Source organism: Dioscorea cayenensis, chromosome 16 (genome assembly GCF_009730915.1).
Source record: "Dioscorea cayenensis subsp. rotundata cultivar TDr96_F1 chromosome 16, TDr96_F1_v2_PseudoChromosome.rev07_lg8_w22 25.fasta, whole genome shotgun sequence".
NCBI lineage: Eukaryota > Viridiplantae > Streptophyta > Magnoliopsida > Dioscoreales > Dioscoreaceae > Dioscorea > Dioscorea cayenensis.
Window position 1 is genome coordinate 926,018 of NC_052486.1, and position 27,394 is coordinate 953,411.

The 27,394-nt window shown below is 37.5% G+C and overlaps 2 protein-coding genes across 5 annotated transcripts; both read right to left on the bottom strand.

Annotated features, from left to right (window-relative positions):
• Positions 1-1,384: 1,384 nt before the first annotated feature.
• LOC120279079 (pentatricopeptide repeat-containing protein At5g55840) lies at positions 1,385-8,407 on the bottom strand. Of its 4 annotated transcripts, none has more exons than XM_039285934.1 (7): positions 8,226-8,407; positions 7,290-7,554; positions 4,283-7,200; positions 4,076-4,205; positions 3,518-3,727; positions 2,403-2,466; positions 1,385-1,592 (listed from the first exon to the last, which is right to left on the bottom strand). In XM_039285934.1, exon 3 carries the CDS (start codon positions 7,180-7,182, stop codon positions 4,366-4,368), a length of 2,817 nt encoding a protein of 938 aa, XP_039141868.1. In that variant the 5' UTR covers positions 7,183-7,200; positions 7,290-7,554; positions 8,226-8,407; the 3' UTR covers positions 1,385-1,592; positions 2,403-2,466; positions 3,518-3,727; positions 4,076-4,205; positions 4,283-4,365. The 4 variants fall into 4 exon arrangements, with proteins under 4 accessions (XP_039141868.1, XP_039141867.1, XP_039141864.1 ...); XM_039285933.1 differs by lacking the exon at positions 1,385-1,592 and adding an exon at positions 1,622-2,300 and having other exon boundaries at positions 7,290-7,477; XM_039285930.1 differs by lacking the exon at positions 1,385-1,592 and adding an exon at positions 1,622-2,300.
• Positions 8,408-9,065: 658 nt separating this feature from the next.
• Positions 9,066-26,977, bottom strand: LOC120279561 (E3 ubiquitin-protein ligase UPL1-like). Its single transcript, XM_039286482.1, is given in 17 exon segments — positions 9,066-9,463; positions 9,563-9,735; positions 9,849-9,955; positions 10,456-10,595; positions 10,677-10,902; positions 11,020-11,100; positions 11,179-11,325; positions 11,411-12,515; positions 13,534-13,826; positions 13,924-14,210; positions 14,301-14,373; positions 14,375-14,500; positions 15,545-15,853; positions 15,921-23,864; positions 24,145-24,351; positions 24,433-24,528; positions 26,683-26,977. Coding segments are annotated over 16 exon segments (11,277 nt in total). The 5' UTR covers positions 26,716-26,977; the 3' UTR covers positions 9,066-9,463; positions 9,563-9,632.
• Between the last annotated feature and the right edge of the window lie 417 nt (positions 26,978-27,394).

The window sequence follows — 27,394 nt, forward strand, 5'->3', positions numbered from 1 at the left end:
AGCGTCAATTTAAAATTTTATGAGGGACTGGTTGAGAAAAAGGCTCTTCTGAGTGAGATCCACCGCACGTTTGCCTCATGATTCGTGCTGTGTATCGATCTCGAGGGGACCGTGCGGTGGAACGCGGTGTATGTGCGTTGTGGAGTAGACAAAGAGTGGTGAGGGGGGTTGTCAGGATGTGTGGGATTTGGTGAACTGATACTTGATTTTGTGACCAATTAAAGTAACCTGCTTACTTGGCACTTCCCTATTGGTGGTCATTCCTTTTTTTCCCAAGAACATTTCTAATGATCTTTTTTTCTTTTTTTCGTTCTTAAGATATTTCAATAAATTTAAAATAAACATTTATATTGAGAAAAAAAATCTAGATAAATAATTATAATGATAACCAGCAACTACTTATCTATTTCAAAGAAGACTTGGAATTGAATATCAAAACTCACATAAAATAAAAATACAAATATATTAAAGATATTAATTTCCATATCTTTATATACCAATAATTTTCATTTAAATTAAGGTGTTTATCACCTATTTATCAATTAAATAAATAATAATAATAATAATCACTTTCTTTTGTTATTTAATAACTTTAAAATTCAAAACTTTTGTTAATATTCTCAAAATACACCCTTGTATATATATATATATATGGAATTCATTAGCTACGACCATTCATAGGGAAAAGGTAGAGATGGAAAGATATAGACATAATTCGGTGCAGGAACAATAGCATAACTAGTACCTAAGTCATGTACTTACACCAAGAATACGTGATTGGGTTTTTGTTGGTTTTTTATAAATTTTCTGAGAAAATACTGGTAAAAATCAGGTTAGACAGTTGATTAAACAGATGTAATTGATTCAATTATTGTTAGGATCACAGTCTAACAATTCATATTAAAGTAATGTATACCCCACTTTTCACTAAACAAACTATTCATAATACTATACATCCCACTTTGCAATATTTATTACTCCTGCGTTTGAATACTGTGTATAATCACATGTTTTAGCTTTTACCCGCGTTGAATTAAAAATCCAACGAGTTTATGCAATAATATCGGTAAAATTCTATGGATATTCATAGAAGATGCAGTATATATATATATATATATATATATATATATATATATATATTAAAATCTACATACTAAAACAAAATATTTAAAATTTTACAATAGATTTTTAAAAGCAAATATTTTTTATACACAAAAATTTAAACAAAAAACTATTTATTTAAATCATCAGTCAGATCAATCTCAATTCATTAAAAATTTTAAATATTAATAAAATTAACAAAGTTGCAAATGCAAAGATCCAACAACATTTGATCCAAGAGGTCAAAACTATGGAAAAAAAAAAAGCATTCAAAGTCAAGTCAAATTATTAAAAATCTCAATCAATCAATCAAACAACAGTCTCATGATGTCTAGTAATTGAAACAAGATTCAAACATTTTGACTACTTTTTCCTCAATGAGATCACACAATTTTCCAAGAGAAGAAACATCCAGGAAACCATGGCAGCAATTTCCAAGATGTTTGTCCCTGCTTTCCTCTTTACATTTGAGTGTGACCTCACAAGAAAATCTATCAAAAGAAATGTCACCAAAACATCACATATTTTTTATTTGACAAAGATAATTAAATATCAAATTAAAATAATAATCTAATTATGATAAAATGTCAATGACCACCGACATCGGTTATTTGCATAAAATATTCGTGTCCTTGCCAAAAAAAATAAATATAAAACTCAACTCACACAGTGCAAAAACATCAGCTCTTCTTACCAAAATTCTTGCCAAAAAAATAGATTTAAAACTCAACTCATACAGGATGGAGACACTCTTCGTCTGTACAAACCCCTGATGTGATTTTGTTAAGATGTGAATAAAAATAAATTAAAAAAAAAATGAACTCAATAGGTTAAGAAGATTTAGATTAGAAAGAATATGAATGTAGAATTTAGAAGTATCATTTCTATCAAATATTTTTGTTTCATTCCAATTCAGAAATCAAACTATAACTGAAATAATAACAACCTGAATAAATAAGCATGTTCTGACATTCCCCTCAAATGTGCTTGAACAATTAAGTTAAAAGGTACTTTTGTAATCATTAACTAATTTATGCATTTGTCCAAGATCATTCTCCCACTTGCAAAGTGAAGTTTGGCATATGATGTATTGACAAACATTAGGCTCATGTGATGCATCCCAAATTTTGAAAGAAATCAAAATGAAGAAGCAACTGGATAACAACCATTTTCAACAGAGCAAGCAATCAATCCTGGAACTGGAAGGTAAATATAGCTTTAAAATCAGGGAAGAAACTTGCAAACTATATATATATTTCGACTGTTTTCTTCGAAAATGCAGTAAGAGTCTAAAGGCTCACCTCAACAATATCTGCTTCAGTCGAGGCTAAAAGAGATGGCAAATGTTGCTGCATTTGTATCAGACTACAATGAATAAAAAAAAGTTAGCAGTGACATTGTTCTTGGATAAGAAAATTAATGACATTTACTAGAGTGATCTTCTTGTCTATACTAAATAGGTACATAAAACGATTAATAAAGAATAGGAAAGACTTGGAGTAAAAAGTTAAAAGTTAGAAGAGTAGACTACTTGCTTAGCAAGTATTCATCTCATAAGAACTATGGAAGTTTTTGTTTGAACAATTCTTTGAAATAATCCTCATAACTCAGAGAAAATGAAGAAAGGCTTTCATGCGGAAAAAAGAATCTAATTCCAAAAAATTGTCCTCAAGTTGCAAGTTTTTCTTTGACTACTCTTCAAAGAAACTCTAAACAATGATTAAATCACTGAATAAGACCATGATGCTATTGTCAGATAGTTCAACATGCACTAAAGCATTGCAAAAGGGAATGAAGATAAAAGCATCTTAAGAAACTTCGATACAAAACCTTCAATGGTTCTTAAATATTCTCAAAAACAGTTGTAACAACACTGCTGACAAAAGATTCTACTTTCAAAGGCCTGAAGTAAAAATAAGCAAGTCAACGGAAAAGAAATCATCAATGCATGAACAAAAGCAGGGAAAGAAGAATTTGAGTAGCTCAAACCAACTAACTGTATTACGCTTGACGGATCAGAAATGAGAAAGTAAAACTCTACATACAAAAAGAACAAAACAGAAATCATGTCTCTCTAAAATGTCTGATTAAAAATACATACAAGAACATAACAGAAAATACCAAACAATTGAGTTAGGATTCACTGAAAATTGTGTTGATAAGAATGACTAAAGGAACACTAATAATGAACATTGAACTTGATCACATTTAGAACATTATTCAAAGTTACATGCAACCCAGCAAATGTTGAAAACCAACAAAAACTATTCAATAATTAAAGGATAATAAGAACATCTTAGCCTGTTTTTATGATCAGCCCATATGGTATAAGAACACCTATGCCCAAGCAACAAAAGAACCTTCAAAATAGGCCATTGAGCTAGCCTTGACACTGGAAGGAATAGTATGCAAATACCTGAATTAAATGATCTGCCTGATGGAACCTTTATGCAAACAAAGGGACCTGTCCCTACCCAGCTCAGGCTCTTGCAAACTAATGAATGTCTAGTTCAGCACAAAATCTGAAATTTAACTCTTGATGCAAAGAGAAATGAGCAGCTTGGGAGAATAAGTGGGACACATTCACTGAGGGGAACAACATGCAAAAGCAAGCTTCAAGGCCGCCCTGTATAGGCAGGGATATTCAGTAATTCAGTAAGCCTCAACAAGGATATAGGCAATGATGATTCATTAAAAGAGAAACACACATATTGCAACACCATGCTATCGAACTACTTCAATGAACATAATTATGGAAGACAAATAATACAATTACAGCGCTATTAAAAACGACAAATGACCTATAAAATTAAGATGTCAAGTCTTGTGTGCAGCTGGTTTTCAAAGCCTATGTTCTGAATTGTTAAATCATTCATCATCTGTGCAAGCACAGATAATACATCAAGCTGAACAGGGAGCCAATGCATTCAATTAATGAACTAGTGAGATGTATGAGCAAATATAATAAGCTTACTTTGCGAGCAAGCAGTCTGCCACTTGAAGACCTTGTTAAAACTGAACAACTTTCCTCCACCTTTGAAATGAACCTACGCGTATGTTTCATCCTTCAAAATGCATCGTAGGTGGTAAGGTCTGTTTGAGAGCTGCAGAAACTTACATGGTTTTAGCAAGATAAAACGACTATAAAATAAATGCAAATACTCAGGTTAAAGGTAGAGACCTTCTTCTTGACTTCTTTTTCCTGTTTTTGGTGAATCTGTGAAGCTCTGGCTGTGTCGCAGATAACTGCAGCGTGCATTGGATTTAACTCACTGCTACGCCTGAAAATAACAGTTTTTTCCGGCAATTCCTTAACATATTCAATCTTCTCAATGCATCAGACAACCTCTTGTGCAAGTCTTTGGCATTTTCCTCTGGATGGATGAAGCCTCTGTCTTCTATATCCTTCAAAAGCATTACTCCCTCCTGAACCCTATTTTCCTTACAGATAGCGGCTATGAGAACAACATAAGTTGCAATATTTGGCAACAATTTCTTCTGTTTCATCTCCTCATACAACTCCAACGCATTAGCAAGATGCCGATTGCAGCATAGCCCTGTGATCAGAACATTGTAGGTGATGACATCTAATTTCAGATCATACTGTTCCATCACATTCTTTAAATACAAAGCATCATCAAGTTTAGCTACTTTGCAAAGTCCATTCATGATAGTAGTGAAAGTTGCAGTAGTTGGAACAATTCCAGCCCGAAACATGCCATCCAAAACCAGCATTGCTTCGTCAAGCTTCCCACACTTACAAAGCCCTCTAACCATACTACTTTCAGCCACTTCACGAGGCACTAGCCCTAGTGCCTCCATCTCATCTCTCAATCTGAATGCTCCCCATATATCGCCATTTCTACATGCTCCATTGATCATGGTAATATAATGTGTATGTTTAGGAGAAATTCCTTCTCTGATCATCACTTGTAAAATCGCATAGGAATCTTGAAACCAGCCTTTTCTGTTCAAACCACTAACAATAGCATCATAAGTATCACTGCTCGGAGACATCTGCAAGCTTCTCATACAATTCATTAATTTAAAAGCAATTTTCATCTCACTTTTCTCACTGTACTTGGTGATGAGCAGATTAAATATCAAATCATCTGGAGAAACACCTTCTAACCTCATCTTCTCCAAAATTTTTACTCCAATATCCATCATACCAGACTCACAAAGTCCAAGAATAATTGAATGATATGTCAGCTTATCAGGATTCAGACCAATCTGTATCATGTTCTTGTAAAGGTCAAGTGATTTCAGCAGTTTTTGTTTTTTCACATATGCATGAATAAGAATGTTGTAAGTAGCCTGATTTGGATGTATACCTTTATTTTGCATCATGGAAACCAATTTCTCCACCTTTTGCATCAAACCCACCCTTGAATACCCAGCAATGAGAGTATTATACACAACAACATCAGCAGGTATCCCATCCTTCTTTACCATCTCTTCAAATAAATATGAAGCCGCCTTCAACTGACCTTCTTTTATTAAACAACTAATTAAACAAGTATATGCGACAAGGTTGGGAAAAAATCCCTTCGTCCGCATCTTTTCAGACAGATAAATAGCGGGAAGAATCTTCCCTTTCCTACAGAAGCCACTGAGAAGAATGTTATATGTGTCCATGTCAGGGATTATGTTATTTTCAATCATTTTGTCAACTAACTTCAAAGAATCATCCAATTTTCCAAATTTGCACAACTCCATGAGCAATATATTATAAGTGCATATGTCAACGGCAAATGGAATTTGAAGAATGCGATGAAAAAATTTCTTCGCTTCATTCAGATTACCTCCATTACATAGAGCTTTAAGTAAAATTCCAAATGTATAAATATTAGGATGATGACCCATTTCAATCATTTGTTCATACACGGCAAATGCTCCTAATGGATCACCTTTATTGCTGTGACCATTAATAATATGATGGAAGCTGATGAGATCAGGATCTATTTTCATGCTTAGCGTATGTTGCATAAACTGCTCTGCCTCTATCAACATCCACTTTTGACAAAGAGCAGAAATCAATGTGTTACGAGTGATCAAATTTGCACAATAACCAACATAATATATATCAGTGTAGAACTTCAATGCTTCCATGGCATCCCCATCCTTGCAAATATGGTATATCCGCGTTGCATATAAAATGTTGTTGGGCAGAACTCCAGTTTTCTGCATCCTACCTAAAATTTCCCTTATCTGGTTCAATCTGCCCATTTTGCACAAACCATTTATTATTGCAGAGTATGAGACAACAACAGGAGTAATTCCAGAATCACACATATCGGTAAGAAATTTTAATGCTTCATAGTCCTGTCTCTTTCTGCGACACTCATCCATCAAACTAGTGTAGATGACATGCTTGACAAGGAGACTCCTTGTTTGCATTTCATCCACAAGATTTATTGCTGCATCCATTTCAAGAACCTTGCAATAACCATTTATTAGAGCACCAAAACTAATCTGATTAGGTCGAAACCCCCCAGCTTCCATTTCATTCGAAAGAATTGAAGCTCTACCTGTGTTCCCATTCCGGCAATGCCCGTCAATCAAGATGCTGTAGTTAATACAACTAGGCACAAGATTAAGGTCCAACATTTTATTGAAAATTCGAGTAGCAACATCTACTTTTCCTTCCTCACAGAATCCACTGATGAGAGTCTTATATGTGCTTTCACTAGTGAGTACTTTCCCATCAGCCATGATGCCTTTTTTGCCCAGACAGTCAATCACCTGCAAAGCAGCCTTGAACCTTCCCATCTTGCAAAACCAATTGACAATTGCATTATAAGTAACAGTTGTCGGTATATAGCCAACTTCTTCTATTTTTTTAAATAGATAACCCGCTTTCTCAAGCTTTCCCTCAAAGCAAAAAGAATTCAGAATGATATTAAATGTGCATATATCAGGACGGATTTTCTGTTTTAGCATTTCTTTGAAAAACAACCAGACTAAATTGATCTGCTTCTCTCGTGCAATGGTCGAAAGGATAAGATTACAACTGTAAACAGAAGCTTTAATCCCTTGTAAACCCATTAATCTAAATATCTTTAAGGCATCCTTGAGCATCCTCTTTTGAATATAAACCTTAATCAGAAGATCAAACACAGAAGGGTTAGATTTGCAATGGCAATAGGTATGCATAAGTGAGTGAAATTTGGAACTGCAATACATACTCAGCTGGCAGGCAACAGGTATGCTCCAATATGAATTTTGCATGCTTGAACATGCGAGCCCGGGCAAGTAAGTGAATTGTGAAACAGAAAATGTGAATGTAAGCAGCCTGATCAAAACCCTGCTGCTGAGCAATCCAACTGAGAGATTTAAGTGCTAACTTTCCATGAACTCTTCGAAGTGGGCCAAGCTGATAATCCATGTGATTCAGTGACTCCCAACGATGGATTGTAAGAATAGAATATATGCCATTCTCAATTTCTTGTGCTGTTTCGAATTATTGAAAATTTAGAAGCACAAGGTACTCCACTTCCATGAATATAAAACAAGAAACACTATCCATGAAAGAAATAAATAACAGAAGCAAAGATACTTGGAAATGATAATCAATATAAATAACAGAAGCAAAAGGTAGAAAATTGACAGAAATGTTTTCCGCGAACAAGGAAATATATCAAAAGAAGAGGTTGTCAATTTCAAAGTGACAGGGCAGTGCTGATTAACTAAGCTAAGTCTTCAAAATGAAATTTTTTTCATTCACATATGCCTTACAATACACACAGCACAATATATAATCATCAAAAGCTTATTCTAGGCATGCAAGCACACACTAAAACCAAACAATATAACACTACAAAACAAAAAGAAAAGCTGAATTTTTTGCCATGAACTGTGGAAGAATCCAAAGTGGGAGAATTCCCAGTGAAACCAGAAGAACCAGAGAGGTGTGAGTGGCCATGCTAGTGATGCATAATACTATTCTTCGTTCTGGGATGACAATTCCCCACAAAAAAATAAAGAAAAAATACAAGAAGCTAAGAAAAGCAAATTTCCGATTAAAGTTCACAAAAGGGGTCATCAAACTGTCCGAAATCAAAGAAATTTTAAGGGAAAAAAAGGAGAAAGATTGGGATTGGAGTGAAGAATGAAGCAATTACCAGAGATGGCGGGTTTGCGGCGGGCTTTTGCCACTCCGGGAACACGGGAACAAGCACGTAGCATTGTCTCAAGCAGCCATTAGAGGAAAGAGATTGGAATTCGAGAGTTGGTGGGGAGAAAAGAGAGAACTTTGGCCACGAGGGTTGGATTCTGTTGAAGAGATTGAGAACCTGAGAAGAAGGTCTTACGAGTGCTTTGAAATGAAACTAATCAATTTATCTTATTGTTTTTTTTTAAAAAAAAAAATTTAATTAGGTAACTTTTAATTTTTCTTGTAAAAATTATTGGTTTATTTAACCGGTGGGCGCTTTGGAGAGAAATACGAGTTGAATTTTATTTTATTTTATTTTTTTTAAAACAAATTTAAGGGTTATAAAAGGAACTACTTCATGTTTATCCAATTTATTTTATCTAATTATAAAATTATTTTTTTAAATAAAATGTCTAGATGTGCATATGTGTAAAATTAATACCAATTAATACCTAAATACATAAGGATTTTTCACCAAAATGAATATTTAAAAAATCAACATAGATTATGAAATTACAGATCAAGCTCATTTAATTTATAATGACCACATTGAAATTGAAAACTAATAAGGTTTGAACGAATTTCTTTTTTTTAAAAAATAAAAATAAAAAAATTCTCTTCTATACAAATACGGAAAAAGTAAATTTAAAAATCCAATAACCCATTAAAAAACTTTGTAATGTGATACTGGCGTGTATTTGTAATTTTTTTCTTTGAATTTTAATAAATATATATATAAATAATAATAATACAAATAAACACAAACAAACAAACAAACAAATCAATAAAACCCTGAACATGAACACACACACACACAAAATTCTCATCAATAAATCAGCTCTAATGACCTGCTTGATCAAAACAAAATGCTATACCATGACCAACAACTTATTTACCAGCATCTCAAGACAAACGAAATTGATAAAAATCAAAGATTTACATACTGACAAAAGGATTAAAATTGTTTGTTCTTCAAAAGTTATAATTCTGATGATTATGGAGCATATATAAAAAAGCCAAAAAGAAAGATGAATGAGAGGGTAGTAAGAAACCCCAGGTGAACCTAATCGATGATCTCCGAGCATATCAACATGTTAGGGAGACACTCAGGCGGAGACCGGAGATAATTTTCCTCGCCTCGTGTGCTTTTCACTCTTTAAATTTCATATTTCATCAAGTTTTTATCGACCTTGGTGCCTCCGCGATCTGCAAGACCATTCATAACCGATGAGTAAGTTCAATTAATGGCCTGCAAAAATAAGTTATTTGTGGATGGATCTCAATAACATTGCGGAGAAAGGTAACCTGTACAAGGCGAACAAAAAGAGATAGGGTGGCTGACTGTTTTGAGTGAGTATCGGAAGAGACTGATGAATTAACCGAACCCAAAACCTTCGCTAGCTTCGTGAATGGCAAGCAGCAAGCGTTCTTCTAACTGTTCTTTCGATGTGTATTCTGGTAGGTCTAGCTGGTTGAAACTGCAGAGGAATATATAGTCAGTACAACATGTGAGTATAACATCGGCTTTTGAGTTTTTCAACAAAAGCAGTGTGTTCGTGTCTATTCTCGGGTTGCAAGTTATCAAACTAACCAGGTATGTGCAGAAGGTAGCCTTTCAGGAGCTCCATATGCCTTGTGGATCTGAAATCGTTGGGGACCGGAAATACCCTGCAGGGCTTTAAAGCCCTCTAAAGGAACCTGAAATTAAATCACAGAGATAGAGAGAAGTTTAATAGTTTCACCAAAATGATCAATATGAATATCTGATCCTCATTCAGAGAATTAACAAGCAAGTTTCAGATTTGCTTGCAGAGAAGTGTTTTCATTTTCTAACGACCTATTGAAGAACATCTTTCAAGTTTGAACAAAGGCATGGGGAACTAAACTAGAGATAGAAATAAATGTATTGGATGTTTCACCCAAGGTTTAGTCAAAGATAGAATTAGCAAATGTGAAAGAGACAAAGATAAGCCAGAGATAAAAAGTGGAAATGTAATCTAGAAATTCAAAGGGTGTAGCATGGTTCGCCATTCAAAAATAAGATTGAAGGGGATAACAAGGGATTTCCCCATTATGGCTGAAGCCTGTGCTGTTCAAAGTTTTTCTCAAGAGGTAACATGTCTAGCTACGGAGACAACCTGAAATACCATAACATAAATTATAATGAATAAATGAAATGCTAGTGTCATAAAACTCACCTTAGATGTTCCAGTTACAAATTGGAGGAGTCTTGCCATATCCTCCTTGTTAAATGCTTTAACAACCTCCCAAAACCACTGGATAATGTTAGATGCAGCAGTGTAGCCAGTATACTCTGCATTAGCTTTGAGATCCTCCACTGGAAATACAGAAATATCAGTATAAGGGAAAGCAGATGCAACATGGTTCTGATGACAGTTAAGGGGTCAATTAAACTCACGATCAATTTCAGGAAGCCCACTAATTAGAAGCTCAAGTTCCTTATCGTTAAATATGGAAATCAAATCCCTTGGAACCAATTCATTAAACCCCTCCAGAAAAGAATTAATTTGAGGACGAATGGCAGTAGTCAGTATGTGCCCAGCAACAAGGTCTACATACTCATGCTTAGTTTCTTCTGTGACCCTGATGTTCCGTCCTCCAGGTTTCAGCTCATAGTCAGTAACCTTCACGAAATGAATTACACAGTATAAGTCCGAAGAATGCTAGGTTGATGAAGATACAAGATTTAACAACTTGAGTATGAATATACTTGAGAAAAACTTAATTGCTGAACATGATACCTCTGTTTTTTCATAAAGTATGTGTTTTTCTTCGTCAGCATCCATGCTAAATGTCAAGTCAGGAATGTCACTCACATCATTCTGATGATACCAAAAGAGCACACAGTCAATTTTCTACCCTAAACTCACATAAACTCTTGTAACACAGTACACACATACCTCAAGCATCCACTTCAAATTCTTGTAATAATCAGGATCAACAGCCTCTATGTCATGATACGTCACTTTCACGCCAAGAATATGCTTGTAGAAAGAGCGGGTAAAATAAACATCTAAAAGTTGACCATCAAATAGTGCTTTAGCAACCTGTAGAAAAATACCAAATCAAATACAAACAGAAAAACTGCACAAAAATGAATATCTTGAAAGGAAAAGGTTCAGAGAAAATCACCACACGGCCCACAAATTTAAAATAGGAGAGGTGTTCTGTCTGGTAAACAGAGTTGGGATTAGGCTGGAAAGTGGCATTGTTTCCGACAGTGGTGAAAAGCAAAGCACCCTTGTCAAAGATGACCCTGGAAAGCAATTGGTACCATTCCCTAGTGAGACCACCAGCATCAATACCCTCTTCTCCTTGAAACTGCACAGTCAATCGACCCTTGAGGTCTTGACTGGATCGCATCCGCAACTGATTGTAGGAATCCTCTAAGACATATGCCCTGCGCACGCTTATCCTTAGTGGAGCAGAATGGTACTGATCATGTTGCTGTCTGATCCGTGAGCGAAAATAAGCTCTCTTATTATCAAAATCAATCAGCCTTGGTACTTTCAACATCATAGAGAGTGACTTCTCCAGTAAACTTGGATTCATTCTTATGAATACATTAAGAAGGCGCCTGTGTTTCTCAGCAACTCTTGCAAATGTCGTATTTCCAGCCCCACCAGATTTCATATATGGTGAAGATGAACTATTGCAAATTTCCTTAACTTCTCTTGCAGTTACAGTATTGTCTGCCATCATCATTGTTTGATTCATCTGTAACTTTTCACACAGGACAAAGAAAGCTTCTATAAATGGCAACAACCGTTGTGTGCCGGGTGGAAGAGGTGGGGACGGAGAGGGAGCACCACCTAAAAAGTCTGCAGCATCTGACATCGGCATAGGAGAAGAGAAAGTGGAGGTCTTCTCCAGCTTTGCCTCAATTGAACTTATGCACTCACTTAATTCTTGCCATAATGGTTCAAGTGCCGCATTCAGATTAGACAATACTAGGAGGTCCTCATGTTCACTAGTAACTTCTTCATTGTTCCCATCGACTGAAATGAGCAGGCTGAGGGCTTGTAAAACACGTAATATTGCAGTCCCAGCCATCGAACCAGCACTTAATCCCAGCATCTGCGTATTCCTGAGAGTTACTAGTTCATTCACAGCAGAAGAGCTCAAGCTGTGTGTTAAACAAGCCAATTCGGATGCAAAGAATTTCCGATGAGAACTAGCAACAAAGGCTAATTTCTTCACCACTTCAGCAGCCAAAGAGTACACTTTATCTGAAAGTCTGGTCAATTATAAATCAAATCAAATCAGTCAACTAGGTTAATGATGAACAATGAATGCACAGAACGAAGATAGAGAAATGTCATCCTTAAATTATCTAATGCTAGCAAAAGAGATAAATGTCACGAGGGTGCTAATATAATTTCAGGGTGACAAGTGACAATTGAAATGCAAGGAAAACAGACGAGAAACAGTGGTTGCTCTCAACTTGCTGACATCTGTTAGTTTGTCTCCTAGACTATACCCTGAGGTATAGTGAATAATCTTTTACCAAACTAACTCATCTTCCTCTATTTAACTCTTTTCAGGTAAGAGAATATAGAAGAACAAGTCCAGATCACATAAGCTTAAAGTATCAATGTAGTTCTCGCCACCAGCAAACTAACCTTCTGCAATCTCTAGTAGTAAGCAACTCTCTTTCTGAGTCTTTAAGTTGTAGCCCAGAAAGGATGTCAAAGTAATGTCAACTGATCAATCTATAACAAAATATTGAATATTTCTTCTTGTAAAGTTTATGATGATGATGATGATGATGATGATGATGAATGGGCCATCTTCAAGCATTTGGATATTTTTAGGTTGCATGGTTTATACTGCATATCTATTTAAAAAATACTTGCAAACATTTTTGTTGCTAGATCAATTCTATAAACAGACTGATTAAAGATGTATTCCCTAACATCAACAGAATTATGGATTTTCAACAAATGACACGCAGTGTGATACCAATACTGACATATGGTTCAAACTCCTACTTTTTACAATACTACACACCAACCTTCAAAAGAAACAGAGAACAGATGGATCATCAATCATAACAAAGACAACACTGTAAGCCCTGATGCATCTATGCAATCTCATGAGATAATGTGTATACCTTTTAAAGTTTACACTTTCCTTTCACTTGTTGAGGAAAATAATAACAAAATCAGGAAAATATGAACAGCGGCCAGAACCATATATTGGATTCACTACACTAGCAATAAAAGAAAGGTTGAAATGAAGCTTGAGAGACGCACCCTTCATGAGCTAGAATGCCACACAAGTTGCGAAGATCAGTCTCAGGAAGCTGTGAAAGAATATCATATGGCTTTATAGTTTCCTTGACGCCCAGAGATGGCACATCAGCAATGGGCTTTCCATCAATATCTAGTGGTTGATTGCTCTCCAAAGCGGAAGGATCTTTATGGGTATCACTAGGAGCATCATTTTCAGGCAAAACCTCAGCACTGCCAGATGCTTGTCCGGTTTCAGGTTGGGAATCAACTTTTGATACTGCATGATTAACGACAACCTGGAGCAAACTCATGACCTACAAAATAAAATTAACAACAGCAGAAAGCATAAGTAACAGAACTAAGGGGTAAATGGTTCGATGTTGAGAAAACTAATGCCAAACTAAGGAGTACCTTCTCAAGATGTGAATTGCTGCGCAGAAACAATGGTCTCTTGAGTAGCTTCAGAAATATTATTAGAGGAATATCACCCTTATGAGGAGTATCTAGTGCTGTTGATGAGTCCATTGCATCCAAGATTACCTCTTTACCTTTCTCCTTGCTTTCCAAATGGGTAACAAGAGATGGCTCAGAAGCCAATGATGAATCAAAGTAGAAAAGAATGTCCGCAACCGAGGAATGATGGGAAGCAAGATAAGTAAGAATGTCAAGCACACGACGTGAGACAAGAGGTGGCAGGCCTTGCAATATGGGAAAATTAATTATTATTTTAATATTACAGAACTAAATTGAATAATACAGTCATGAAAAAAAAAAGAAAAAAGAAATACCATTTGAGGATTGAGGACGACCATAAACAACATTCCACTGGCAGCCATACAGCCTTAATGTCAGTTCTGTTGCTGATCCCACAAGAGCCATCAGCTTCTGGTCTAATCATATCAATCAAAAGGCCAGCCAGTATAGCCCGAGTGACGCTATGTGAACAGAGATTGAACAGAAGTCTTTGCAGAAGGCCTTTGCCAAGAGGCTGCCACAAACAATTGAAAAATTAGCAGCTGCACATTGGTTTTAAAAATAGAAAGCAAGCACATCTTGAAAATTTGATTATGGAACACAGATAGATAATATAATGACTTCAGTTTCTAACAAATTGTACTTTAAATAAATTTTTCTTGAAAAGAGACTCTATGTAGAAAAGTAAACTCTAAATTTCATGTCATGGAACACCAGCATCTTCTTAATCAGAAAATATATGCATCAGGCATAGCACAAAAATAAATAAATAAATAAATAAATAATAACAATAATAATAATAACAAATAAATACATAAATAAATATTACCAAATGACTAATTTTCAGAAATCTAATTCACATGAATGGACACAACCTTGAATAAAACAGGATAGTTTATTGCGAATATTATTAAGTAATCACTGCTTCCATGGATCATTTTATGCCTAAGCAGAAAGCAAAAATCACTTATGCATCAAACAAATTTGCCTTCAAAGTCCAAATAGTCAAACAGGACAGTACCGGGGCTATGGCCGTCTGTCACAATGAAGAGGCATATAAATTATCCAGAATAGTCCCAATCAATTGCTTTTCTATTTTTCTCTTCAAAAAATTCCCTTCTTCTTTGGAGAACCTAAACCTTCTCATCTTTCTACCCATAGAGATCCCGCAACTCATAATTTCTACTACATGAGCGAAAGGGCAAAAATTCAGAAAAACCACTTGACAATTCAGATGGAGAACCTAGTCCAACCTACACCTACGTAGTCTTCATAAGGTAAAGCTAAAGAATAAGCTTGCAAGGAAAACCGGATGATCTTGACAACTCCAACTCCAATGTTAACTCAGTTGAATTATTCCCAATCAAGATGAACTAGGATCAGAATAAATGAAAGCTTTGCTTACTAAATATCTCATATAAGACAAGAAGTGATATAGGCTCAGACAAGAGCCTAAACACCTAGATATAAGAACCACCATGTAGTTGACAGAATTTAAGTCCCATGAATAAAATTGAAACAAACTACGAGCAATCTTAACAGTTAACATATCAATTACCTGAGCTACTCTTAAGAGACGAATCAAAGCTTTCAATGCATTTCTATCAAGGAGTGGTGTCCCTTCAATTTCTTTAACCTTTAAACTGCTGGGAATCGCAGAAAATGCCCTACGACCCATAACACCAACACCTCTATCCATAACTGTTTGCCTGTCAACTGCCAGCCTTCTTCCACCAAGCCTATGACTGCCTCCGAAAAGGCTGCGAGCATGATAGTGGCTTGCAGCTCTATCTCTGAGCATTTGAGCCTCTGCAAGCAAAGCTGATGGCAACGCTGATAAAACTGCTTCAGATGAGGTCAACAGTACCTGGAAAATTCAGGTAAAGAAGATTTAATACCAGATCATACATGAATAAATAAACCAAGATATATACCTCTTCACGCAGCTCAGGAGGGAAAGTAGCTATAATGGAAGCACTATCCATCTCAACCGGTTGTCCTTCAGCTTGCTGAGACTGCATCATTCTCTGTGCTCTCTGTTGAGCCAAAACTTCAGCTTGGATGTCTGGAGGAAGAGCAGCAAGAAATTCAGGATCTATCTCCTCCGCTGCTGGTGGAGCATAAGTTGAAAGCTGTGGAGGTTGAGTTCGTCTGGATGCTAGTTGGGAAGCTAACACTTCTGCACGCAGATCCTCGGGCAAAGCCTCTAGAAAGGTTGGATCAATTGCATTTGTACTAGAAGCTTCATTATTATTAAATTGATCAGCCTGGGAAGATTCCTGAGGAATTCCTGCACTTTGCATTGCAGATGAGTCTTCTTCATTGGAAGCAGGTACTGAATTCTCAACTTGATTTTCATTAGCATGTATGCCATTCATATCAACGTCAGTAGTGACATGGTCTAAAGAAGCATGACCATCACTTAAATCTGGAATTGCTGAACCTGAATCTATAAGGGCATAACTACTAGAATGACTTTCTAAACCTGAAGATCCATCAGGATTAGTAGGCATACCATCACCCTCTTGGATCTGCTGATTCACATGTTGGTCCACAGATGACATGTCCACATCAGGAATGGTGTCTAATGGTAAACCATTAGCAAGACCATCTTCTTCAGCCTCACACATACCCTCACCAGCATCATGTGAAATATTCAGATCATCTGGAAACCTTGGGACAGTATCTGGTGCCTCTTGACTCTCTTCTGTTCCAATAACAGCTTGTCCATCAATCGTTATATGTGATAGATTGCCATGACCCAAATCTCTTTCAGCTAAATTTCCTAGCTGATGAACAGGACTGGTACCAAATTCTTGATCATGCGCTTGGCCTTGCTCAGGAGGTTGATTATCCACATCTGCTGGCACTTGGCTACCAGTGTTCAATAGCAGCGACTGTTGGTTAGACTGTTCCACATAATGCCCAGATCGTCTGTGACCTGATGGGTTATTGGCAGGTAAAACACAACGTAGTTGAGACACAAATTGCTCCTCTATTGCCTGTGCAATTGCAGCAGCTTGACCGCCAGCTTGAGGCTGCCCATCATCAGTCCACCGACTATCACCCGGTCCCCTTCTTCCCCCAGAATGCAAAGAGTCCATGCCAATTGAGAAATCGATCAACGGTGGTGGTGCGCCTCCCACCAAACGCTCACCAAAAATGTTAGCAGCAGTATGTTCAGTTGAAAGACCAGTATCAAACATGTACAGATGTGCAACATCAAAGCCACCAAAAGGTAGAGCTTCCAAATCTCTGGTTGAGGTTCCAGAAGTGGCCCGAATCGAACCACCTGGTTCCCCTGATTGTGACGGTCTCAGTAATAATGGATGTTGGAAAGCACCCCCATCAAGTCCCGATCGATCTAGTAAAGTCCTATTTCCACTTTGACGGCGCCGATCTACACCCAAAGGCCGCCGAAGATGGAACATGTCATCCACATTAACACCCTGAAAGGTCTCTGCAGCAAAATCAATGATACCACCAGCATCACCAGATGTCCTCAAAACACGCAAGTTATCCAAACCACTTAATCCTTCCCTCCACCTTACTTCTATTACACGATTCTCAGGGAAGTCATCATCTTCATCATCCACCATGTCATCATTGTATTCATCACCTAGACCATGATCATCACGATCTTCCACATCAGTATCAGCCAAGGACATGACAGCAGCTCCTTCTTCAACAATATCCTCATCATCCTCATCATCCTCGTCATCATCTTCATCATCATCGTCACCATCCTCACCCATATCCTCATCATCTTCATCAACCATATCATCATCTGTTCGTCGCTCTACCCGGAAAGCTATCCCTACCTCATTTGAGTTTGGTAGTTCACCACCTTCATCCATATCTCGCAAAAACTCCACTCCATGTTCCATTGCTGGATTAGCAGCAATATTCTCCTCCCTCTCCACTTGTATATCCTGTTCCACAGAGTGATCTGGGTTTGTATCAGGACCCCTATCATTTTGAGGGGAATCCTGAATTTGCTGGTCTTCACCTTGAACTGCATCAGAAGCCTCAAGCTGATAGTTTCTGGTTTGTTCACGCTCAGTACCAATATCTTGAGCAGCAGAATGATCTGTTCTTGCATGCGCACCAGATGACCTTTTTTTACTCAGCCCGTCCAACTTGAGGGTTTGATCACTAGCATTTGCAGCTCTTGTTAAACTCTCCAATGCTTTTAGTATCAGGTTCACAAACTTAGGAGCATTAGGGTGATCCAAATCAATTACTTGAAGTATCCTGGAAAGCGACTGTACCATTCCACCATCTATCATTGCTTTAGCAATGTCAGGTGAGCATCCAGGTAAGTTATTGGAAGCAGAATTTTTTGACAAAATTGAATTCACCAAGTCAGCAAGGGAAAGAACCCTTTTGTCAGGCAACAAAGTAGCTTTAGAAGAATTGCAATATAAACTAGAGAAAGAAGTAAACGCCTTCACAATTTCAGAGATAACTCGTCTGCGCCCCTCAGTAGATCGGCCACATAAGATTACCAGAAACCATGAAGCTCTTTCTGATAACTTGACCTTCCACTCATCGGGGTTCTCAGTATTCTTCTTGGAAGACAGAGGAAGCAGCTGGTGCAAAATATGATGTATTATCCCACCATGTCCAGCACCATCCACTTGACCAGATCCACGCGCTTGGCATGCTTCAATGTCCCGCTTCAATACCACTCCAACAGCATGAACATACATAAGAAGTATATCACTCATCAATTTGAGGACAAAGGTCACCTTAGCCAGCCATATGGACCTTTCGGAGAGGCTATCAGAATCAACCTTCTTTGTATCATCAACTTTTGATTTACCCTTCTCTTTTGATACTGGTTCATCAATTTCCATAGGAGTAGAAGAACTGTCATGTTCATCAAGTCCTGTCGATGGATAGTTCATGATAATTTCCAAGAGCTGATCAATTACCTGATAAAGACTAGCAGGAACCTTTTTATGACTTCTAGAACACTTGCCCTGTGTATCATTAGGCTTATTTTCAATCATCCGAATGGGCTCATTTGGGGATACTCCATTTTCATTGGCAAAAGCTTTTGATTTCTCTCGATCCTTTTCTTTTTCCTTCAACAATACTATGTTCATTCTACCACCTGAAGACTCTAACTGACAAACTGCAGCCGCAGCTCTAACAAAAATTGCAGGATCCCGGGATATCACAGGGGCCATAGATGTAAGAAATAACCTTGGGGAAAGACGACCAGCATGCCTGCTAAGATTGCCAGCAAGGGTCTGCCTTATCTCCAACTCCATAGCAGTCTGCAAAGTTTGAGGATCCTCAAGCAGATGCCGAATAATAGCAGATGCCAGACTGTCAAAACCAGGGAAAACGCAACTTCGGGGAAGACTAAAAAGAATTGACAAACAACCACTCTCAAGAAACTGAGTTGCAATAGCATGACTTTTAGTTAACCGGGCACACAGTTGCAGTGCAGCCTGCATAACTAATGCTGGAACATGCTGTTTTATGAATCCACATACAATATTCAATGCTCTCTGACTCTCTTCAAAAGTCAAATAACCAGTAGGCTTCCCCAGAATCTTCTCAAACACATTCTCAGATACTTTAGCGTTGTCAGCAGACAAAGGTTTCTTCTCAGCAGCAGAAGCTGGGATCTCTAAGGAAATATCCACATCAGATGAAACAGGCACAGATCCAGATGATCCTTCAGCAGTTTCTGTATAAACCTTTGGTATAGGCTGCAGCATATTATCAAGTACAAGCAACAAGGCACTGATAGATTTCGTAACTGAAACCTCATTTTTTGTTTCATTTGTTACTCTCATGTTTGTCAGGATGTCCAGTAATGAAGAGACAACACCATTCTCAGCAGCAATTTCTCGGGTATTGCTGTCCTCACTGAGTAATAAGGCCAGTATATGTGACATTGAGCACAAAGCACCCATATCCTTAGATAAATCTAATGGACAAAGCTTTAGCTGCTGGATTAGATACAATGCCACCTTTGAACGGTCCTCTCCTTTATTGCGGCTGCAAAGTGTAGCCAGCAAATCTGTCAAAGGGAATGCCACTGAAATGTTACTTTGAAACAACTTCATAGATGTAGCAAGAATATCATCAATAGGAGGGAGCTCAATGACTTGCTCTTCAATTAACTCAGCTTTTGCCTTATCACTGTTATCATCCTTGGAAGTATCTGAAGAATTTCCCAAGGATAGGGCGAGTGCTTGAGCAAGTTGAACATCCTCTTGCACAACTTCTTCAGGATGGTTAACCAGCCAATCAGTAGCCAACTCAACACTATTTGTACCCACACTTCTCAAAGCCTCCTCTGCTTGAATTCTAGTAAAACCCATTTCAACTATAGTAGCAATTGTAGACTCATCGAGGGGAGGGGGAACTGTCAGTCGTTGGCCTGCACCATTTCCACTGGCACCACTTCGAACACGCTTTGGATCGCCCACCCCAGAGTATATATGAGTAATAATAGAAACCACAGAGGTAATGAGAGCAGAATTGCAGCTAGGAAATTTAGGGTGGCTCCATACAGTAAGTATCACATTCAAAACTTGTGATTGCAACATGCGGACAAACATTTCAGGCTCCTTGGGAACAGAAAATAGGCCAATAGAAAGCCCAGTGGCAGCAGGCTGAACAAGCAGCTGACCCTGGGAAGGAGATGTAGGAGATAACAGCAGGGATGAATTGACAAAACATTCCAGCAACTGGCAATAGCTCTGCAGTGTAACCAATAGCCACAAGCTATGAGAAAGCTTGTTTTCATCATTGGCTTTTCCTTGATCAGACCCAGAAGATGGTAACGAACATGGAAGATTCCACAGCAACTGGCTTGTGGCTTCAAATGTAGTTAGAAGCTCTTTAAATGTCCCATTCACATAAAAGCTGTTAACTAATGCGGTGTTGCATGTACGACGTCTGCTGTCAAAGGTGAGTGCAGTCATGTCCGCTACAACCTTTCCAAGATACTGGCACTTGACAGCCAATGGTGTGTGCCCGGCAGAAGAATGGCCTGAGTAACTGAGAGCATCAAGGAAAAGTTTTGCAAGAGCAGTCATAACATTCTTTGACACAGGGCTCAGAGTAGCAGTCTCAGCCCTACGACGAAATGTTCCTTTCAGAACAGCAGAAAAGCAGGAGCGCATGGCAAATCCAAGTTTGATAAGGAGTTCCACAATAAGAACATCTGGGCTTTTCTTTTTATTATCTTGGGAACTTTCATGTGTGTTAGGGGAACTGTCCGAATCTATGTATGACAGATCCAATTGCCGGCTGATGCGGCTTCCACGCATTCGTGACAACCCATGTCGACCATGCCGGTGTATCCGCTCAGCTGAACGCACTGCTGTTAAGAAATCCTGCTCTGCACTCCACTGAGATGAAGAATTACTTCTTAATGATACAGGATTCATATACCTGGTGGCAATTGGAACATCATCATCAATTTCACTTCCTGCAATATTATTTACCGCAACATCCCCAGGGACAGCTTCTTGTGCAGTGTTCTTCTTTTCTTCAATCTTGGTCTCACTAGATAAAGAATCCTGCCAAAGTATTTCCTTGTACACCATTGACAAGTCCTTAAAGATATCAGCATCTGATGACCCAAACTCCGAGACCATATTAGTTGTTCCCTTCAATAGAAAGTTGGATAGAGAGAACAGCCCTTCAAGACTGGAAAGACATCTCAGAATTTCTGCTTGTTTTACAGTTTCAACTTCACTAAGCTTGGTTCCACAAATTGAAGCCAACAGCTCATTAGTCAACTTAAGACGTTCCCTCATAAATGAACACAGTGTCCGGGCTAGAGCCGCAGAATGTTGATTTGAAAAAGCTTTAAAAGCAAAAGAGACACTCTGGCCAAGAGAGACAGAACCAGGCAAAAGAGGCAGAGTAAATAACTTGAGCACAGCTTCAATACCTTTCTTTTCAATGAACAAACGGCATATATCAGAATTCTGAAGAATAGTTCCAAGAATGCGGGCAGCATTTGTTATACACTCTGGAAGAAATGACTCAACACTGACTTGGACACTATCAGAAGAAGTTCCAGTCATATGATCAGCTGATGAAGACTTGTTCTCTTCTTGGTCAGTTTCCATGGGAACAGGAGCTGAGGAGTTCAGAGACTCCATAGAAGGAGAAGTTTCAGATGCAGATCCAATTATTGATATTGTATTCAAAAGCTCAATAAGCATATCAACACCAGAAGCACGGAGAGAAGAAGCATGGCGAAATAATTCATCCAACCCATTAGACAATGTAGCCAGTGTGTCCCCACTTAACGCTCTTAAGTAAGTCCTGGATGTCAGTATTTTCACAAAGCACATCAGAACACTACGATCCTTCACCAGTTGGAGGCCATTGTTGTTGAGGCACAAGGCATCTAAGCAAGGCGCAATGCATTTTACAGCTTCGGAAGAGATAAGAACACCACTCATAATAGCATCAAGAAAAGCCCGGGGAAGATCAGCTGCATCCAACACAGGGAAGCAAGTGGGATCTTTGTGTATGAGATCAACCATCACATTTGCTGCAAGTGAAAATACTCCTCCGCCAAAATCCTTTGACCTTCTAAAAATAGTGCATAGGCAATGTGGAAGTAAAGCCTCTTCAGAGCCATCAATGCGAGCAGTACTTCCTGGGACATAAATTGCAAGTGAGATTGTGCGAAGTAAAGCTTTCATTAGCAACTTCCGATGATAAGACACCAAGGCGTCAGAATAGAGAGGCTGCATATCCAGCTCAGATGAATTGCTAAGCACCTCTTTTCCCTTGGAACTCTGCTGGTTGTCTTCATTTTTCTTCAACCCTTTCTCAGCATGAGATATTTCAATCTTCAGCCGGGTAATAGTATCATCAAGACCACCCAAATCTCTAAATGATGCAGCAACTGGATTGTTATTAAAATCTAAGAAGCCCTCAAGAACATGCACTGCAGTACTTACCAGATGCAGATGTTGAGGCTTTGTATCTTTAAGGAGGGGTAATATAATAGGTATTAAACCCACTTCACGCAGAGCTAAAGAACCAGGAGTTGATGAGACTAACACTGATGCAAGTGAGAAAAGTGCTTCAGCTAAGACAATAGACCATTTTGCAGAACCACTAATAATAGAGTCAACTGTCTTCTGCATAAGACTGGGAAGGATACTGCGTTGACTTCCAGATGTGACAGCATTCAAAACTGATGGCTGGTGAGATCGATCTTGACAAAGAGCAGCCAATGAAAGAATTCCCAAAATCCGAATTTCTTCAGGAACTGAATCTTCATGGCTAAGTAATGACACCAGTTCATTGATGAACTCAGGTTCATTGGTAAAAAATGATGCCAAATCTTCAGCATCATTACCTGCTTGAACAAGTACTATGAAGGCATATAACCGGATACGAATGTATTGCCGTCGAGCAGGTAAAGAGCCAAAAACTTTTGCAAGCCGTAATCTTGTCAGAAGAGAGAACCGTAAATTGGAAGGTACATTGTAGTCATGCACCAATTTATGCAGAAGTTCAAGATCATTCTCTCCTTGCAAAGTGGAGTTTGGCACATGAATGACTTGCAACCCCTGGTTCATTGGCCTTCCAACATTATGTTCATGTGATGTATCGCAAACTTCATAGAATTCAAAATGGAGTGTGGAACCAATCTCAGCAGCAGTTGGATCACAACCATTTTCAACAGAGCATGCTATCAATCCAAGGCCTTCTTCCTTATTTCCCCAACCTTGTGAGAAGGTAAATAGCTTTGAAGTGAGGGAAGAATCTCGTAAGCAAGATTTCCCAACTGTTTTCTTCAAAAATGCAGTCAAAGTCTGAAGGCTTGCCTCAACAATATCTGCATCAGTTGAGGCTAAAAGCGATAGCAAATGCTGCTGCATGTGTATTAGACCAGAAAGGAAAAAAAATAAGACGTTAAGCAGTGAATCATTACAAAAAAAAAAGTAAACATGTTCTAACATAAGCAAATTAACAATATTAACTATCAATGAACAAGTTAACTAATCTGAGTAATCCTATCCTCCCTCTACATCTACACAAGAATTTTAGAGAAGAATAAGAAAACTTGGTGACAAATGATCATGGCAATAAAGAAAATGCGATAGTTAAGTATGCAGTATGGAAGAGTAGACTAAATGCTTAGTAAGTATCCACCTCATAAGAACTATGGAAATGTTTGTTTGTGCAATTCTCTAAAATAATCCTTGTAACTCGGAGAATCTGAAGAACAGCCTCCCTAGGAAAAGGGGAATCTGCTTTCAAAAAGTTGTCCTCAAGTTGCAAATCTTTCCTTGACTTTATGTATTTCTCAAAGTAAGAGTCAAAATGATTAAAAAGTTCAAACCAATGATGAAAATCACCCTGCATAAGGCCAAAACACAATTATTAGATAACTCAGAGCACATTAAAGCAAAGCAAGAGGGAGCGGAGATAAAAGCATACCTTATCAAATTCCCAGGCAAAACCTTTTAATGGTTCTTCAATATTCTCAAGAGGAGTTGCAACAACAACGCTAATAAAGGATTCTATTTTGGGTGGCTGAAGCAAAATAAACAAGTCAACAGAAAACTAACTCATCAATACATGGACAAAAGCAAAGAAAGAGGTAACAAACTCCAATTAAGAAACAAGAGAATCAAATTTTAGTTTGTGATGAAATAAATATTTGGGTAGCATAAACCAAATGAATATATTACACAAGATGGATCAAAGAAGAGAAAACTAGAACTTTAAATGTAATAACAATAATTTAAAAGAGAGAGAGAGTAAATGCCCATATGATAAAATGTCTCAACAAAAGGCCAAAAAAAGAACATAAATGAAAATACCAAACAATTGAATTAAGGTATACTAAAATATGTGTCATAAGAATCACTGAAGGAACATCATTCAAAGTCAAATTTGAACCCAGCAACTGTTGATACAGCATTTTGTTTGGAATTACATAACCGACAAATAATATTCAATATCTGAAGAATAATTTGTGAAAAGCAACTTACTACCCTGATTCTACGATCAGCCCCCTCATATATATTGACAAAAGCACCAACTAAAGATACCATGAAAATAGGCCCTCGGGTTAGCCCTCCATGGGAGTAAGGAATATTCTGGAAATAATTATATTGAAAAATTATAAAATTTCAACGAAAAATCCATTCACATGGTTGTTATGTGAACCACAAACTGTTATTCTTTGCTTACTTCCACCCATAAATTCCTCAGCAGATGTCAGTTCACTATAGACACATTTCTGATAATCTCAATTTTCTGCATAAGGTGTGCAATCTTATTGAGAAGCCACAAGCCTAAAAGAGAATCTTTATTTGAGATAATTAATTAAATTCTACAAACATTTGTCGTTTACGAATTCTAAGCAAGTAATGACAGGCACAACCTCATCATTTGCAACTCAGCTACTGTTATTATCATTTGAATTTTACAGTTTCTAAACTATACAATCCAGATAAGCTTAACTATTCTTCAAATAGTATGTTCATGACTCCTTGGACACCATCATCCCTGGATCTACTCTCATAACTCAACACTATATAGGTTCTTCCACCTAAGCTCATCCTCAGATAATCTCTCCTTTGTTTCAAAAATATACCTCCATAACAAACAACAGAATCTTACCCATTGAGAATCTCCTTTCAAATGAATATACTCTATGCAGTCAAATTAGGCATCACAAGGCAAGGTCCAACTCAGATTCATCCTAGATCTTGATCTTTTAATTAAGATTTGACGTTTCAACTTTCAAGCAGATGCATTTTCACAATATATATATATATATATATATATATATATATATATATTCTAGCTTTAGTGTGTTCTCCAAGTCTATTGGGATTGCAATAGTTTCTTAACTTCATGTATCAGTCTATTTGTAAAAATAAAAAAAAAAAAATCAAGGAAGAAATAAAGCCAAAACAGCAAAATAATAATGATTATAAGTATCAGATTTGGTACTTTAAATGACACTTGGCACATGTTCCTACAGCATCTTAAGGCCAAATTTCTTAACTTGAGTGACAATTTACTATCATGTGTTCCCTTTTATTTATAAGGGATTTCTACACACAAATGAAGCAGCCAAAAAAGCAAATCAAGCTAATGGAAAAAGAAATCATCACTAATTTAATCCAAGTGCTATCTTGCTTGTTGAGGATATTAAATAATAATGATGATAATCAAACCTGCAGCCAGGGTAGCTTAAAACAGAAAAACAATACCAAGCATAAGGGAAAAAAAAAAAAGAGTGATCAAGATGTGTCCCAATCACAGAAATCCCCTGAAAAAGCATTCCCATTCAACTAAGAAAATTAGCCACAATATGTACGCAAACTGCAATCTTCCAAAGAATTGATAAAAAAATTGTCAAGCTTATAACCCCCAGAGAAACAAAGCCAAGAAGATCAACTCCAATTTCCACAACATTCACAATCCACATTACAACCCCTAAAGAAACCAACAGAATTAAGAATCATCCAAGCATATCAAGAAACCACTCTCTTCCATCTCATTCCAACTCCATTCAATCCCCGATCAAAAGATTCCACACCCCACCACAACAAACACAAAGAAAACAAAAACACAACACATCCAAAATCAAATCAAAACCCCCTAAAAAGAGGGAGAGAGAGAACAAAAACAAGAACAAGTGATCACGAGGAGGGTGTTAAAAGAACTAACCACTTCGAGAGCCCTTCTCCTCTTGAACTTCATCTCTGAACTAGCATCCCCGGGAACAAAGCCCCCGGCAATCAAAATCCCCGATAAACCACGGGTAGGGTTTCCGAAAAAGAATTCGGATCAAAACCCACCCAAATGTCCACCGATTCCAACAAAGATTGTACCGTCCGAGAGCCGATGATCGGAGGAGTTGAGCAGATGATTAGGGTTTCGAAACCCGATCAGATCGGTGCCCAATTCATCGTGAGAACGAGAGAAAGAGAGCGAGAGAAGCTGATGAAAACCAGAGAGAGAAAAGGGAGTGTATCGAGGGGGTATTTATAGAGTGAGAGAGAAAAGAGAGCATCGCAAAAAGGAAATAAAAAGAAGCCAAAGGAGAGACTTGGGAATATCGCACTTCTTGGGTTTTTTTATGATTACCCCCCTTGAAATATTATAAATTTGTTTATATAGTTTTTTTTATTTTTAAATGTTTGAAAAAAAAATAAAAAATTAATTAATTAGAAAGAGTGGAAATAAATAGTTTAGAAAAATAAAAATAATGAAAGATGGTGACAAGCATTAAATAAAGGAGAAAAAAGTTTTTTTTTTTTTTTTCCGAAAGCGACAAGCATTATATACATTAGAGCTTGTACACGAACTCAAAATTAATCATCCAATATGTGTATCTTTACACTGACTCGAGAGTTTTGGGATTATGGTTCACTATCGA

Excerpts from the sequence above, each read along its gene's own strand:
- LOC120279079 (XM_039285934.1), bottom strand. The coding sequence starts at position 7,182 with ATGCTCAAGGATGCCTTAAAGATATTTAGATTAATGGGTTTACAAGGG.